The sequence below is a fragment of the Urocitellus parryii genome, chromosome 3, assembly GCF_045843805.1.
Source record: "Urocitellus parryii isolate mUroPar1 chromosome 3, mUroPar1.hap1, whole genome shotgun sequence".
NCBI lineage: Eukaryota > Metazoa > Chordata > Mammalia > Rodentia > Sciuridae > Urocitellus > Urocitellus parryii.
Genome location: NC_135533.1, coordinates 200,318,774 through 200,336,247, shown reverse-complemented (window position 1 = coordinate 200,336,247; position 17,474 = coordinate 200,318,774). Strand labels below are relative to the sequence as shown.

The following is a 17,474-nucleotide window of genomic DNA, read 5'->3' as shown; positions in this document are numbered from 1 at the left end:
GCACTTGGAGACAGCAGAAAACTTGAAGGAATTGGCTCTAATGATGGAAGCACAAGATCAGGTATGTGGGGTTTGCTTTCCTAAGAAGAGATCCAGGGCAGGAGCTGAACCTCCCAACCCCTCTACACCACCACCTGCCAGGAAACAGTTTGTCATGGGTGCACGGTGGGAGGAAATGCCAATGGAGGAGACTCGGCCCCTCACATTCCGGATCCTTTCTAGAGCGTCAGTGGTTTCTGGAGGCTACAGTTGCCTGGGGGTAGGTGGGCAATGCCAGACCGGCAAGGACTCCCTAGGTTGCAGGTCTTCCCACCCGATTCAGGGTTCTTCCCACTCTTCCCACTCAGTCATATCTCAGTTCCATGCTCCTCTGGGGATCCAGAGAGGGCCTCCCTGTGCATGGGCAGTTGAACTGGTCATGGGCACATTTGAATGAGTCCCTCTGCTTTGGGGGCAGGAAGTTGGGAGGCCTGGTTGATGTCCTCCAGGTGAAGTGCAGGGAGGCATGTCTGGCCAAGAAGAACACTTACCCACGGGTGTGGATGGAAGAGAAGAAACATCACAGATTGAGAGGAAACCCCTTGCACACCCTCCTGCCATACCAGGATCAAAGGAAAGCATCTTAAAAAATAGTTTACAAAATGCTCTGTGTTATTAGAGTATTTCCCACCTTTTGAAATTAGCCCACCTAATTAATGCATCTTCCTTTTATACCCCCACCCCAAACATTTGCAAATAAGTTACAGGCATTATGACCCTTTTCCTCCTTAAGATTTAAATTTTTTTGTAGTTGTAGATGGATAGAATGCCTTTATTTTATTTATTTTTATGTGATGCTGAGGATGGAACCCAGTGCCTCATGCATGCTAGGCAGGCACTCGACCACGGAACTACAGCCCCAGCCCTCGCCTTAACATTTAGCCTGTATTTTCCAAGCCCCATAAAGCCCAGCACAGTGATTAAATCCAGGACTAAAATGTTTGTTGAATAGTATCTAGTATACACCATGCTAGGCTAATCTTGCTCTGAAGCCCCGAAGAACTTAAACCAGTGAGGGAAATCTGGACCTGTAGCTTAGATCAGCAACTTGGGGACCAGCAGCTCAGCAACGCATAGCAGATGAGACAAATCCAGGAAAAGGAAGCAAGAGAGGAACCTGGAACATGAAAGGCAAGGCAGAATCCACCAAGGTTTCCATGAGTTTCCAGGGAAGCCATTGGAAGAGGAGATTTCTGAACTCCAGCCAAAGGTTTAGGGACCTCTTTTTAGAAGAGAAAGAACAGAAAAGAGAGGTGTTGTTCTTCCACATCCCAAAATATATAAGCCCACAGTCCTCCTCGGGGCCTCTATTACCTGTGACACTAAGGCCTTGAATAGCTGTAGCCATATCCAACCCCTGCCTCTCCTGGGTGCCTGACCCCCAACAGTGGTGTCTCCTGCCACCCTCAGGCCCCAGAAAAAGCAACTGTACTGTATTCTCAGCTGTTCTGGTGTTCTGCAGAAACTGGAACCGACCAGCCAAAGCAGGTAAAGTTGCAGGGCTCAGGAACCAGGTAAGTAGGCCCCTCAGCCCATCAGCTGTGGTCTAGCCCCTGGTCTCTGTCAGTGGCTGTGCTCTCAAGGATGGAATCCCCACCCACCATAATTGTCCCAGGGATGAAGAGGGAAGGCTCAGCCAGATGACAACAGCCAGCCAAGCCTCGGGGGCTTTACAGACATATATGAGTGGTACTTCTCAACTCTCAGTGATAACTGGTTGGTCATATTTTGCATTTTTATCAATTCATCATGAGTCAATATTTTTATAAAATACCATAACACCAAATTATGAGAAAAAATAAAAGCAAAGGAAACTAAAATATAATATCAAATTTTATTGGATTCAACAGACATTAAATTGCATTTTAAAATATAGGAACAAACATAGGGAAAACTAAAAGCATTATGAAGACAGTACCCATTATTCATTGAAAATGTGCCTAGGGCATTTAGCATGGAGACTCGTTGTTAAATTCAACTTTCATAGTTCGGCAGCTATAACTAACCAAATAGTAAAAAGATAGGTAAGTGGTGATTTTCTGTACTAAACACTGAGACCCGCATTTGAATGAATACTGTTTTATCAGTATTAAGGTTTATAATATAATAAATGAGTACGATTCTTTTAATTTTTTTTTCAGCTAGCTCAGGTTGATAACTGTCCCATTTACAAGGGATAATGTATAAGCTTCTCAGCTCTCTTTTACTAACACTCCAGATTGAAGCTGATATATCTAATTTCTTGACAAAAAATTTCCAGTGAGGTTTGTTTTCCAATCTATAATTCAGGCTGAAGGCTACACAATGCAAATTTTTATGCCTCCAAGTTAGATATTAATGTAAAGCTTTAAATTTTGAAAGACTTGATGAGAATTAACTTCATGGTAAAAGAAACAAATTAGAAAAATAAATATACACTTACAGTTGCTCAGATTTTTAGGCATTTTTGGCTAAAGATTGCCAAACAAACCTTAAAGCATCACTTGTGGTAATGTGATCATTAGTTAGTGGCTCATGCCACCTGCAACTCAACCCAAGTGTTCCATGACACTTGAGCGGACCCACATGCTTGGTCATGTGCTTGGACTTCATGACAATGTTAATTGTCCAAAATGCATCTGACCATTTACTCTCAATTTCCCTTCTTATCTCATTGTGGACAGTTTGCAGACTGATGTGGGCCCTCAGACCATTCTTCAGGTAGTGCTGGTGTGGGGACTTCTATGGTATAAAGCACCTTTTTGTTAAATTTAATGAATTTCTGGTTAAGTGTTGAAGCTTTTAAAATAATTTGTTATTTTTCCTTCTAGAAAAATCCCCCTCATGGCACAGATCAGTGGGGAGAAGTTGATGCCTTGGGATGGGCCCTTCTTCTCTTACTTAACCTCAAAACAAACATCATCAGTGAACATTTCCCTTGATGATACAGCCACCCCTCATGCAAAGAAACATAAATGCATGGTTTTCTTCAAACAGAAGTCCAGGATCTATAGGAGATGTCCAGGCCACATCTTGTCCTTCTTGACCCTGACTTGATGAACTAGAATCTGTGGTTGCATTGTAGTGTTAACTGTGGAATTGTTTAAGTAGGGGATGGAAGATTGAAAAAGCAAAAGAGAAAATTGAAAAAGCAATGGTACTGATAACCACGGGAATCAGAGCCCTCAATTCTGTAGGACTGGGGGAGCAAAGGAAATATGTGGCATTGTTTAGACAAACAAAAAATCAGGGGAAAATCTAATGATTAAGTTACTGTCTCTTAGCTCTGAATTCGCCATTATATACCCTGCTGAGGCTTCTGTGTCAGGTGCTGCAGATAGGGAGACACCTGAGGGCAGGAGGAGAAGCAGGAGACCTGTTTCTTCCTGCCTGTGAGCTGTCTCCCTCAGCAGTGCTTCTCCACCCTGGCAACAGCATCGCTCTCCCTCATCCTAGACCTGCCTCAGCACAACACTCCTTCCTCCTGCTCAGGGAGGGAAGTGGAGACGCACCCTCCCCTCAGAGCTCTGGGTTCCCCTGCTCAGGACCCCCTGCTACGGCCTTCTCAGTTTATTTTATTCTAACCTGTTTCCTTTGCTCCCCAAGTCTTACAGAAGTGGGGGCTCTGATTCCTGTGGTTATCAGCACTATGTTTTCCCAACGTTCCCTTTTGCTTTTTCAATCTTCCATCCCCTTCTTAAGCAATTCCCCATATTCCCTCTGTTGAAAAAGAGACAGTCCTTCCTACTGGTTGATAATTGTGATGACATTCCTCCAGCACCTAGTTCAACTTTGTCCTCCATTGGTCGGAATTCTCTGTGAGAGTAATGAAAATTTTCATTTTAGCAAGATCCAAACCATATGTGGCCAGGCCTATTAGATGGGCTTTCCAGGGTCACAAATGCAGTGAAGGAAGGAAACCGTGATGATAAACCATGGTCCTGAGGCCTGTTTAGAAACAAAGACCCCAGCACATTGCTATGATGATGCATATAAACTCTAGAGTAGAGGCAGTCATATCAATTGTGGGGCTAGCACAATCATCCAGGAGATGGATAGTTGGTGGCTCCATCCCAGGTGGTGGTGGAGAAAGAGGTGAAGAGAGGGTTAATTTTTGAAGCGAATCTGACAAAGAGGTTTGCTGAGGATTAGATGGAAAGTTGAGAGGAGTCAAAGATCGTCCCAGGGCTTTTGACCTAAGCAGCTGGAAGGATGGAGTTGCCATCAGTAGAGTTGGGGAAGGTATTAGGTGGATAAAGTTTCAGGAGAAATCCATGAGTTGATGTATGCACAGTTGACTTTGAAATGTCACTAGGTGTCCAAGTGCAAATGATTCCACATCTTTGCTCTTTGACTTGATTTATCACTTCCCACTAGAATGAGGAAGCCTGATGTCAGTCCCTTTCAGCTCTCATTTCAGCATCTCTGGTGCGCAGCACAGTGCCTGGACCACAATCATCTCAGAAAATAGCATTTGAGTGAATGGATGAAAAAAAAAAATGTATACTGCAGAGGTTCCAATTGAGGCCAAAGTTTGTCTTATTCAAGCTCCAACTCCACACTTGTTTTCCAGTCAGGAAGAGAATAACCATTTGGTTCTGTAAACTGCAGCGTCTAGTGTTCACTGGAAACCCATCTTCCTAGCTCATCACTTGTAAGTTGAAGTCCTTCTTCCCCAAAGTAGAGAGAAACCTCTCAGAGAGAGACACAGGAGCGTTCTGTCCTTCTTTTATAAGTGTGGCCCAGCCTGGATTCTGCTGGAGACTTATTCAGTCAGAAGACAGGGCTTTGACAACATCTCAGCTCTAGGAGGGGCCGAGGGACTGAGGTGGAGCAGGAGATGCCTCCTCCTGGCTTCTTTCTTTGTGTGTGGATGTGCTGTTTGTGTTGTGCCCCCATCTCCTAGGAAACCTGAAGAACATTCTAGAACAAGTTTTCTGGGAGCTTCCCTCTCTGCTCAAGTTCAAATCCAAGTCATTACAGACTGTCTGTTGGACACTTGTCAGGGGACCACAGCCAGGTGCCTCCTTTGCCTGGTGTCCAGCACAGAATAGGAGGAGCCCTTCTGGACACTCTGTACTTTCACCTTAATTCAGCCAGCTCGGCCTTCTGCACCAGTGTGACTCTATAATGAGCTGCCTATCCAGCACCTGACCTCTGGTGTCACCTTCTTCATGGAGGTTTCCTTAACTAAAGATTGCCAAACAAACCTTAAAGCATCACTTGTTGTAAGGTGATCATTAGTTAGTGGCTCATGCCACCTGCAACTCCACCCAAGTGTTCCATGACACTTGAGCGGACCCACATGCTTGGTCATGTGCTTGGACTTCATGACAATGTTAATTGTCCAAAATGCATCTAACCATTTACTCTCAATTTCCCTTCTTATCTCATTGTGGACAGTTTGCAGCCTGACATGAGCCCTCAGACCATTCTTCAGGTAGTGCTGGTGTGGGGACTTCCATGGTATAAAGCACCTTTTTGTTAAATATAATGAATTTCTGGTTAAGTGATGAAGCTTTTAAACATAATTTGTTATTTTTTGCTTCTAGAAAAATCCCCCTCATGGCACAGAGCAGTGGGGAGAAGTTGATGCCTTGGGATGGGCCCTTCGTCTCTTATTTAACCTCAAAACAAACATCATCAGTGAACATTTCCACTTGATGATACAGCCACCCCTCATGCAAAGAAACATAAATGCATGGTTTTCTTCAAACAGAAGTCCAGGATCTATAGGAGATGTCCAGGCCACATCTTGTCCTTCTTGACCCTGACTTGATGAACTAGAATCTGTGGTTGCATTGTAGTGTTAACTGTGGAATTGTTTAAGTAGGGGATGGAAGATTGAAAAAGCAAAAGAGAAAATTGAAAAAGCAATGGTACTGATAACCACGGGAATCAGAGCCCTCAATTCTGTAGGACTGGGGGAGCAAAGGAAATATGTGGCATTGTTTAGACAAACAAAAAATCAGGGGAAAATCTAATGATTAAGTTACTGTCTCTTAGCTCTGAATTCGCCATTATATACCCTGCTGAGGCTTCTGTGTCAGGTGCTGCAGATAGGGAGACCCCTGAGGGCAGGAGGAGAAGCAGGAGACCTGTTTCTTCCTGCCTGTGAGCTGTCTCCCTCAGCAGTGCTTCTCCACCCTGGCAACAGCATCGCTCTCCCTCATCCTAGACCTGCCTCAGCACAACACTCCTTCCTCCTGCTCAGGGAGGGAAGTGGAGACGCACCCTCCCCTCAGAGCTCTGGGTTCCCCTGCTCAGGACCCCCTGCTACGGCCTTCTCAGTTTATTTTATTCTAACCTGTTTCCTTTGCTCCCCAAGTCTTACAGAAGTGGGGGCTCTGATTCCTGTGGTTATCAGCACTATGTTTTCCCAACGTTCCCTTTTGCTTTTTCAATCTTCCATCCCCTTCTTAAGCAATTCCCCATATTCTCTCTGTTGAAAAAAAAAGCCAGTCCTTCCTACTGGTTGATAATTGTGATGACATTCCTCCAGCACCTAGTTCAACTTTGTCCTCTGTTGGTCGGAATTCTTTGTGAGAGTAATGAAAATTTTCATTTTAGCAAGATCCAAACCATATGTGGCCAGGCCTATTAGACGGGCTTTCCAGGGTGGAAAATTCAGAGAAGGAAGGAAATCGTGATGATAAACCATAGCTCTGAGGCCTGTTTAGAAACAAAGATCCTAGCACATTGCTATGATGATGCATATAAACTCTAGAATAGAGGCGGTCATATCAATTGGGGGGCTAGCACAATCATCCAGGAGACGGATAGTTGGTGGCTCCATCCCAGGTGGTGGTGGAGAAAGAGGTGAAGAGAGGGTTAATTCTAAATGCATTTTGAAGCGAATCTGACAAAGAGGTTTGCTGAGGATTAGATGGAAAGTTGAGAGGAGTCAAAGATCGTCCCAGGGCTTTTGACCTAAGCAGCTGGAAGGATGGAGTTGCCATCAGTTGAGTTGGGGAAGGTATTAGGTGGATAAAGTTTCAGGAGAAATCCATGAGTTGAAGTATATGCACAGTTGACTTTGAAATGTCACTAGGTGTCCAAGTGCAAATGATTCCACATCTTTGCTCTTTGACTTGATTTATCACTTCCCACTAGAATGAGGAAGCCTGATGTCAGTCCCTTTCAGCTCTCATTTCAGCATCTCTGGTGCGCAGCACAGTGCCTGGACCACAATCATCTCAGAAAATAGCATTTGAGTGAATGGATGAAAAAAAAAATGTATACTGCAGAGGTTCCTATTGAGGCCAAAGTTTGTCTTATTCAAGCTCCAACTCCACACTTGTTTTCCAGTCAGGAAGAGAATAACCATTTGGTTCTGTAAACTGCAGCGTCTAGTGTTCACGGGAAACCCATCTTCCTAGCTCATCACTTGTTAGTTGAAGTCCTTCTTCCCCAAAGTAGAGAGAAACCTCTCAGAGAGAGACACAGGAGCGTTCTGTCCTTCTTTTATAAGTGTGGCCCAGCCTGGATTCTGCTGGAGACTTATTCAGTCAGAAGACAGGGCTTTGACAACATCTCAGCTCTAGGAGGGGCCGAGGGACTGAGGTGGAGCAGGAGATGCCTCCTCCTGGCTTCTTTCTTTGTGTGTGGATGTGCTGTTTGTGTTGTGCCCCCATCTCCTAGGAAACCTGAGGAACGTTCTAGAACAAGTTCTCTGGGAGCTTCCCTCTCTGCTCAAGTTCAAATCCAAGTCATTACAGACTGTCTGTTGGACACTTGTCAGGGGACCACAGCCAGGTGCCTCCTTTGCCTGGTGTCCAGCACAGAATAGGAGGAGCCCTTCTGGACACTCTGTACTTTCACCTTAATTCAGCCAGCTCGGCCTTCTGCACCAGTGTGACTCTATAATGAGCTGCCTATCCAGCACCTGACCTCTGGTGTCACCTTCTTCATGAAGGTTTTCTTAACTCCCCATTTGAGTTTATGACCTGGGCAGTGCTAGGGGAATTGTGAGTTCTGGGTCATTCTGAAAGCAAATGACAGAATCTGTTACCTGTGGGTTGCACTGAGAGAGAGAGAAGCCCAGAAAACTTTCAGGATTCCTGACAACACTTGATAGACCAGCCTTTTGACTTTAATTACTTCAATGAAGGCATATATGTCACTTTCTTTCTAGCTTACACATGTTCAAATTGGAATTTTTCAAAGTGATTAACCAAATAAACCCTAACAGAATGTCATTAAATTCTTCCAGAAGACTCTAGATGAATCTAGAAAAGACATTGAGCTGATCTTGCCTCCCCACTCCCCTACCCCAGTCTCTGAAGGTGAGCCTGAGTTTGTAGAATGACCCATCTCAGTTGCCCCTAGAATGGGAAGCTTTCTACTCAGGGCCCTGGGAGCAAGGGTCTGTGGTCACCCTATGCCCCAGATAGTTACCCTTTACTCTTCCTGGATCTCCCAGATCCACATGCTGCAAAGCTCTGTGTGATAAGGGGACAGACCCTGAAAAAGATGAATTGACCCAGTGCTGTCATCCTTGTAACATTTCTGAGTCACCACCTTTGAAGGAAGGACATTCATCTTTGTGATTCACAATGTTCATCTGCAGAGACTCCAACACTCCCCACAAAAACACAAGGCAGGAAGGAGCCAAGGTTCTTGGTGGTGTCTCCCATCCCCTGGCTAATTTCTGACAGCTGTGGTCAAGAGACTTGAATTGGCCTGACTTTTCTTTTTCCTTTGTTGTCAACTTCCAAGGAGTCATAGGTAAAGTTGACAATGGTTTAGCATTTAGATTTATTTATGGTTTGATTTTTTTTAAGCAATTAAGTTACCGGATTAAGTTTGTGCAAAAATGAAGATGCTTATCTATGTAGTATCTACACCGTCAACCAAGGGCAACTGGCTGTGTTAGCCATCCTACCCCTGTCCTAGTGGCCATCTGGCAGGCAGGTGTCCTTGAAGAATAGTATCTGAGTGACTTGTGCTGAAAGGGTAGACAGTGCCCTCCCCACAGCTTTACAGGTAGAAGGTGAATCCAGGAAGTTCAAGGACCACCACTGGGTGCATCTTTGAGAAGTTGAACAGAAGCTATCATGCTGACAAACAACTTCTCTTGGAGGTCCGAGGGAGAGAGGGAACTGGTGATGGGACTAAAGTCCCAACCATAAGCACTGGCTTACGTAAAAAGGAAGGGAGCAGCTCCTGGTGGAAAGGAGCCAGGAAACTAGTCATGAGGACTAAAAAGTCACCATAGGCAGTGACCGTTCTTCCTAGGCCCTCCTTACTGAAACCTGCAGCAAATCCACCCCAGCAATGTTATTTGAGGTGAGGCATGCACAGTTACAGTTGAAACTGTAGAAGGGTCAGGCTCAAGATATGTGAATTCAAAAAGGAATTATCTAGGTTGTTAAAATTAATTTAGGGATGGTCTCATTGTTTGAATGACCTAGAGTTCTTTTGAACTTGTTTTCCTGATAAGACTCATCTCTAAAAGCTCATCAGAGGGGGAAGGATGTACTCTGATTTGGCTCTTTTTTTCTCTGTTGGGAATGACAGAACCATTTTGATGTTTGGAATGTGGGAAGCATTTTACTCTGTACATAAATCATCCTCGAGGCTCCAGGTGGCTCTCTGTATACAACCAGTGAGTCACAGGCAGACAGATGAGCCTCGGTGGGAAGACTTGGGGCATCCTCTGTTTGGGGATTTGTATCCATCTGGTCTGGTCTCTGCTTTGGTCCATCATCCACACTTAGCCACAGTCCTGGGATCCACCATTCTCTCCAGGAAAATTTCATAGGGAGAAATTTTGAAAACAAATTGATTAACCCTTTTTCTTAACAACTGGTGTGATGGGCAAACTGGGAAGACTTGTATTTTAGGCACTTTTGTCTAGAGCCTGCTGTCCCATGTCAGGGGTGGGGGGAGTTTTGAGCACTGAAAAAATTTTATTAATATATTTTAATGTGTTATTTGAAGTATCACTTGGTGATTTTTTAAAATCCAATGTCTTTAAAATGATCCATGTTATTGTATTGTAAATAATTTAGATGATTAAAATGGATTGTTTTAAACAATATTTAGATTATAGTTTTACTTTATTTCAGTGACATGTTTTTTGTTCTAATTCACATAAGAAATGCACGTGATTAGAAACAGTCCATATCTTGTCCTGACAGTGTTCTGTATTTTAGATTTTTATGTGTAGGGAAGAGCCTCTATGTGGCAGACGATTAAGAGTTAAGTTCACACAGTTAAGTCAGTAGTTGGCTGGCCGGATGGACCATTCAGGTGAATTATCTTGGATGCCTAGATCCTTAAAGGTGAAGAAAGTGTGAGATTAAAGCTAGGCCCACAGAAGATGTTGCAGGTCAGTCTATTCAGCATTTATACACATGGAGCCCTTTTACCTGGGGAAATATCTGGAATCATGCAGTCCTTGGCATCTGATCTGGTAGTGAGTGACCCTGTGTGTGCTTATGTGTGATATGTTTTCAGAAGAAAAAACCTGCAAGCCAACTACCTACAGTTTGCCAGCGTAGAAGAGTTTGAATAATCGAGGATTAACTGAATTTAAAACTTACCAAATTCTATATCAGCATCAGAATTCAGGGAGAGGAATAGCAATTGAATATAAGAAAAGTCTGGGGCTCTTTATTGGTAAATGTAAATTAATACATTTTAATCCCTGCACATTAATCGCATCTCAGCCTTTTGACTGAGATCAAGTGTAATACCTCCCCCATCCACTGTAGCACCCAGGAACTTTCTGGTCAGGTTGAGAGAGAGGAAGAATTTAAGTAGAGAAAGCATTAATTCTAAGAAGTCCTGTCCTTCATGTCCCCAAAGTGAGCAGCATGAGATGAACCCACATTACCATTCTCTGAAAAGAACTTGTTTAGAGGGGCAGGGGCTTTGGTGTGTGAAATAGTCTTGGTGACTTCCGGAGTGAACCCTCACCCTGAGCCCCTGCTGCCTGCCAAGAAGAAGGTTTTACGTGTCTCTTGGTTTGGGAATCTCCTCTCTTCCTGCACCCAGGGCTGTCGCAAGCATCCCTTTGCTTCTCTGTGGCAAGCAGGAGGAGCTCTGGCAAGCCCATCCCCAGGTGACTCACTGTCTCTGTGTTGTGTCATCCCAAGGAAGGGAGGTGCAGCAGCGGCCAGGCCATCCATGGTGACACGGGAGAGCTCCCGCATCCAGGCATCCCAGTGGTATTTTGGAGGGGCCGAATCTCCCGCTTTGGCACTTTTGACCCTCGTTGATCTTCCTTGGTCTTCTAAAGCTATCCATTGCTCTGGGGAGTGGTGACTTCTGAATTTTTAGCAGCCTTTTCTTATCCCCAAAACCCATTTGTTTAAGATGGGTTTTGCTTCTGTTGATGCAACTGTATCTCTAAAACATCCTTCTTACCCTACCTGTTGTGATCAAAGATCTAATACTTAATGGGGTGGAGGAGAAAGTGTGCATTTGTGACCTTTTCATTTGATCTTCTGGCCATGTGTTTTGATGGGGGTATATTTCTAATGTTAAATTCAGCCTTGCCTTATTTTTTTTTTTTTAATGTTCTCTCTCTTTCAACTGTTTTGTCTTAATTCTACCTGTTGACTGCTTTTCCCCCCTCTCCTTCCTGAATAACCCATCATCCCTGATATTTGGGATGGCTTTTCCAGGCCTTCTGTTGCTTCTGTTTCTAGACCTTATCGCAGCAAGAGAATCGTGATTGTTCGGTTGCCTTCTCTTCATAGCTTCGTCCATTTTTGTTTGGCTTGCAGCAATTTCTCGGTTATCTGAGTTCCTGAACCATTTCATTTATTGCTTGAGGAACAAAGATTCATAAAGCCTATTTTAAATGTTTTTTTCCCCCTCTCCCTCCCATTTGCCTGGAGCTCCCAGTGGCTGTGAGGCTGCTTGCCGTACCAGGCGCCACGGGAGCCTCCTTTGACACACAGAGCCCCACCAGACCACAGTTGGGGCATCGCAGTCTTGCCTTGCTCCTCTGGCCCCGCTCACCATTTTTGTGCTTTGGCTTTGTCCTCACTTCCTTCAATGTATGTGCCTCCCATTTTTTTTTTTTTTTGTTTTTTTGGTTATCATTTGTTGTTTGTTTCATCTGGTTCCTGGTTTTCTTTTATGACATAGTCAGCTGTGTGTGGATCTGTAGGGTTTGGGGCACCAATCAGTTATGTTTTGTTTGCCTTTTTCTTTTCTTTTTTTTGTCAAACCCGAGAGAAAACGTCCCATAAGGAGCTAGAAGTTTCTAGTTCACAGCCTTTGGAATCTTCCTGGCCTTTGACTCCTCATGGCCCCTGAGATCCTAATCCGTTTTCTCCCAGGAGGTCTCTGGGGGGCTGAGCTGCTGCAGGGGCACAGGTGGGTGGGGAGGGTCGGGGGATCATCCCAGGACATCATTGTGCATGCTTTTTGGTGCAGCCTCTTTTTTTTTTTTTCTCTTTTTCTTTTTTTTCCCCTAATGCTTGAGTTATGAATGAGGATGACCTCTACAATCATGATGTCTCATGATTACTTGTTCCTTCACCAGCTTTCTGATGCATGGTCTTAATACCTGTGATTTTACTTTGCTCCAGACCACAATCTTTAGCCGCCTCAACAACCACCTGTTAGAACATTAAAAGGAAATAAATTGAGGATCCCTTGTTGCTCTCTCGACTTCACTTGAAATCAGACATCCTAGAAATGGCAAGAAAGGAGCCAGGGGGAGGTGTCAAGGAGGGAGCAGTGATGCCACTTGCACCACTGTGTGTCAGACACTGTCCTGGAGCTGGGGCACCCCAGAGGGCCCTGATCTCTGGAACTCTTGCCAGGTTGCTGTTGAGGCTGCTGAGATGGCCACCTCCCACCATGTCAATCACAGGTGGACAGTAGTGGAGCCAGCTTCCCGCGCCCCTTTTTGTGTGAGCAGAAAAGGGAGCAGCACAAGCCTTGCCTAACTGCCAGGTGCCAAGTGCCTCTCCCCGCCCGCTCCATCCCCTCCCCTGGGCCGAGTTTTGGCACCTGTTTGCCCATGTAAAGCAACAAAAGAAGAAAGCAGATCCTGACCTCTGTGCAGGAAAACCAAATTTACCCCCAAGACCCATTAGCACCTCCCCCTGGAACTGGATCCACTACTGGCCCAGGAATATGATGAGGAACCCTGGCTGGATTGGGCCGGAAGCTGGGATCCGATGTTCTGCAGACCAGTGCTCAAAAATGTGGTCGTTTTTTGAGGGACCACCTTCCTCACCCAGATCCAGTTAACAAGGTAGCTCATCACTTCTTGCATCTGCTCAGGGCTGTGCTGGAGTTTTGTTTTTATCGTGGTATACTTGGATGCAAGGAATATGTTTTGTTCCCCGATTTAGCGCACCAGCCTGGGAAGTGCATGTCACAGACCAACTCCACCTTAAAAAGTATTTTTTGAGACCCTCAGGCTACTCACTGAGCTGAGGATGTTTGAAAAAGTCACTGTGACAGATGCAATGGCTGAAGACATGGAGAAACTGAGGCCCCGACTGAAGAAGGTCCACATCAGGGAATTGGTGCTCGCCATCACAATAATGCCTAAGATGCATAAGCTCATGTTCACCTGTGGGAGAAAGTGTCGCTGCAGCCATGCCCATCCACCTGCAGCTCCCCTTACAGCTCACCCAGGGACATAACTGTGGCAGCCAGACCCCTACTAAGATGGCACCACAGCCCATGGAGACTCAAAACAATCTAGGGCAGATTTTCACTTAACCCTCAGTGGGCAGCAGACCCATCTTCCAGACGGAACAGTCAGAGAAGACTCTTGCTGGCTGTGAAACACTAACCCAGAATTAGTATTTTCCTGTGAACACAGACCTCTCTTACTGGTCCCACAGGAACCAACGCTTGCAGACCACAGGGCCTGGTAGTTATTACTTGGTATGTGCTTATAAGTGTGTGTGTGGGGGAGTCCTTACTTCCCAGGATCAGGTAAGGCACAAATTGGCCATACCTCCCTCCACGAGGCACCCCAATCCCCAAGTTACAAGTTCATTCAGGCCAGCTCCTCAGGGCATTCCTGGGCCTCTTTTGTGCTAAGACTTTACCTGTGCAGGTGTTTTCGGTGCATTCTTGCTTATTCCTTAACTTCATTTTACAGATAAAGAACCAGGGGCACTGCATAACTTGCCTAAAGTGCCTCAGTATGAGAGCCCATAGGATTCAACCCTAGACACTGTAGTTCCACGCTTTTAACCAGGACACAGTCCTGACTGGGGATACACCATCGGAAGTGATGTGAGTCATTCCAAGCATCACTTCAAGGACCTAAAGAATTTTTTCTTTCTTCTTCTTTTTTTTTTTTTTTTTTTAAAGAAAAAACCTTGAGAGAAAAGGGAATCTTTAGAAGCCTCCTATACAAAACCTATATAGACCTTCTTGCTTGGCTGAGAATAAGGAAACTGCCTGCAGACATGCATGCCTCTTCCATGGATTGGGCCTATCTAGACCTCCTACTTATTTCTCTTAGGTTTACCAGAAGCTAAATATTTGAGAAAAGAGTGCCTTTTTTTTTGGTGGTGGTGGTGTTGGGGATTGAACTCAGGGCTTTGTGCATACAAGGCAAGCACTCTACTAACTGAGAGTGCTTCCTTAGAATTTACACAAGGCATCTTATGGTCCAGTGGCAGCCTGCTGACATACAAGGTTATGAAGGCTGGGTGGCAACTGATAAAGACTAAAAAACTTCCCAGTCCACAGAGTCATTTGTTTTACTTTGGACCACTTACCCCAAGAATCACACTCCACAGTACACCAACTGCAAGCGTGGCAGCTCCCACTGACTTAGCCCTAAACAGACGGTGGGGTTTGAGCCCAACTCTGGGTTGGGGATGCAATGAGACTCCTCTATCAAGCAGAGACTGGGGATGGGAGGCGAAGGGGATGCACCTGAGCCCTGGAGGGAGGCTGCTGGGGGGGAGGGTTCTCAGTTCAGGGGAATTTCCAGACGGTTCTTTCCAGTATCCCCGTATGCCTAGGGTACCCCACACGCCCAATTTTCCTGGCAATAGGGTAGACCGGCCAGAACACCCGATAATGACAGAAGAGCGATGGGCAGCGGGTTTCTCACCTTGGAATCGCGTGCAGAGAAAGTCTGAGGCACAGGGGACTTAAAATGAGAGGTGGGAGGTGGCGGTCTCCCCCAGAGCGGAACTAGCCCAACCGCAGGGAAGGTTTTAGACCTGTCAGGAGGAGGCCTCGTCCGCCGTCTCTTACCGCCCGCGCGGGACCCGGGTCGGCGCGACTCGGGAGGAGGCCGCTCCCGCCTGCCCGGCTCACTGCGGCGCCGGCTGCAGGCCCCCCGCCCGCCCCGGAGCCCGCGGCGCCCGCCCGCCGCCCCCCGCCGCCCGCCCCGGGCTGCACCTCGCTGCCGAAGGCCAGCTTAGCGGCGGCGGCGGCCAGGGCCCCGAACGCGCCGGCGCACAGGCAGTTGAACGCGCCCCAGAAGCGGCGCCGCATCGCGCCGGCCTGCAGGTGCGGGGGCACCTCGGCTGGCGTGTCGGGGTAGGCGGTGGCCGACACGGCGCCCCTAGGGGGCTGCGGCTGTGGCTGCGGCAGCGACCGCGCCGCCATGATGCCTGCCACCCGCTGCCCGCCGCCGGCTGTCAGCCGCGCGCCCGCCCGCCGGAGCCCGAGCGCTGAGGACGTGCCCACGTGACGGTCCACGCTCCGGAGGCGGCCACGTGACGTGCTTACGTGAGCCCGTCGTCCGCAGCTCCCGTCTTACGCAGGGTGGTGCCGGGCCCGCAGTGTAGACGCCAGGTCCGGGGCCCGCGTGGCGGCTGTGGGTGCGGAACGACAGCCGCTTGCAACCTGCGGCCTCAACCCCGGCCACACAGCGCTGCCCTGCACCGACCCGCGCAGCGTATTCATGCCCAGTCCTGACTCGTCGGAACCGCGAGTCACCTGCATTCCCACGCCTCCTCCCCGCTCACCTGTTCTTTCTAGGTCCAGACACGTACAGTGAAGAGCTGCTTCGACAGAGGGCGCTGGACGCCTCCGGACTGAGAAAGGAGGCTGGGGTGGAGAGAGGGTGGTGCGCCCTACGTGGGAAGTTAACCTGAGGGTAGGCAGTGAGAAGTCGTCCGTAGTCACTCTGCTCAGATCAACGTCACCTCTGATCTTCTATGCAATTATGTGTCTTTATAATGTCATTTAAAAATTGCATTTTCTTGAAATCATAGAACTGTTGGAATGTATGCTATTTCCACTCTCCAGGAAAATTAGTACTTTTTCTCTATGCATATTTAGTTATATAGAGTACAAATGTTTAAAGTATTTTATATATGGGATCCCCAGCCCACCCCATCCCCCAGCTTCCATGCTGAGAATTGAATCCCTCGCCTCCTCCTGGCATGCTCAGCAGGTGAGGTGAACTACCTCGCCAGCCTGGGACTTTTCTAAAACACAAATTATTTCACAGCACACATAATGTTCAACAGCATTCTGTTCCCTGTTCTGGGAGTTTTCATGGAAGTCTTTGTGTGCCACCTTGCTTCGCCCATAGAGTGGATTGTGGCTCAAATAAAATCATGGATGATCCCTGTAACTCCTATGAGGTACAGACTGTCCCATTTTGCAGATGAGAAAATTGAAGCTCAGAAAAAATAAAGTAAACCCCCGCTCAAAAAATGTTCCCCTTAAAATTCCTTTCTTTGAATCTTCAAGAAATCAAGTGGTGTCTGCCTGATCAAGACTACATAATGTACAAGGGGTTCTCTTAGAACAAACAATGTCTTTTCTAGGGCTAGCAGTTGAGCATCTTCAAGCCACCTGCTCTGAAATTTTCACCAGTCCTGTGGTGGTTCCTCTGGTTGTCTGTCTGTACTAGCCTGCCAGCTCCTTGAGGATAGTTAATTACACATTCAGTTGTTTTCAGATGTCTAAGGCCTAGTGCAGGGCATTGCATTGAAGCTATCTGGAGCTGGACTGAGGCTCTAACGAGCTCCTCCAAGACAGTAGCAGTGCTACTGGTTAAAGGACCACACTGAGGAGCAAAGCTTTAAGTAACTGTTGTTCTAAGTGCACATGGGCATCCTGCAGCATACATGTCTCCTCACAGGACTTTGTCAGGGCAGAAAAATACATGCCTTTTTCTGTTCCTGCTGCAGCACTGGATAGTGCGACCAACTCATCTGTGACCTTTCTACAGATGTTTGAATACACTGTGGACAAACTTACTAAAAAAACGATGCAAGCCAGAATTGCCTCAACTGGGTAAACGAGGGGAATCTCCCATTCCACATTTACTTAAAAAAAATTAAAACAAAACTTAAAGATGGCTTATAAGCAAAAAAATGATCCATTGAGTTCTGGGAAACCCTAGACTCCTCCTCACCTAGAAGAGCCAGATGTCATAATCTAAAAGGGGGCAAAGAGGGAATTTTAAAGCATGAAGCCCCTGGGGTGATGGTGGGGGCTGTGATGACCTGGGCAATGAGTGCCTTCTGCCACCCTTTTTTCTCCAGCCT

The 17,474-nt window shown here is 46.6% G+C and overlaps 1 protein-coding gene across 2 annotated transcripts; it reads right to left on the bottom strand.

Annotated features, from left to right (window-relative positions):
- Positions 1–10,613: 10,613 nt before the first annotated feature.
- On the bottom strand, positions 10,614–15,621 carry LOC144253526 (transmembrane protein 42-like). Of its 2 annotated transcripts, none has more exons than XR_013343303.1 (3): positions 15,074–15,299; positions 13,418–13,564; positions 10,614–12,596 (listed from the first exon to the last, which is right to left on the bottom strand). XR_013343303.1 is itself a non-coding variant. In XM_077795681.1 (3 exons), the coding sequence occupies exons 1-3, from the start codon at positions 15,574–15,576 to the stop codon at positions 12,486–12,488; spliced, it is 468 nt and encodes a 155-aa protein (XP_077651807.1). In that variant the 5' UTR covers positions 15,577–15,621; the 3' UTR covers positions 10,614–12,485. The 2 variants fall into 2 exon arrangements, 1 of the variants encoding a protein (XP_077651807.1); XM_077795681.1 differs by lacking the exon at positions 15,074–15,299 and adding an exon at positions 15,367–15,621.
- Positions 15,622–17,474: the final 1,853 nt, after the last annotated feature.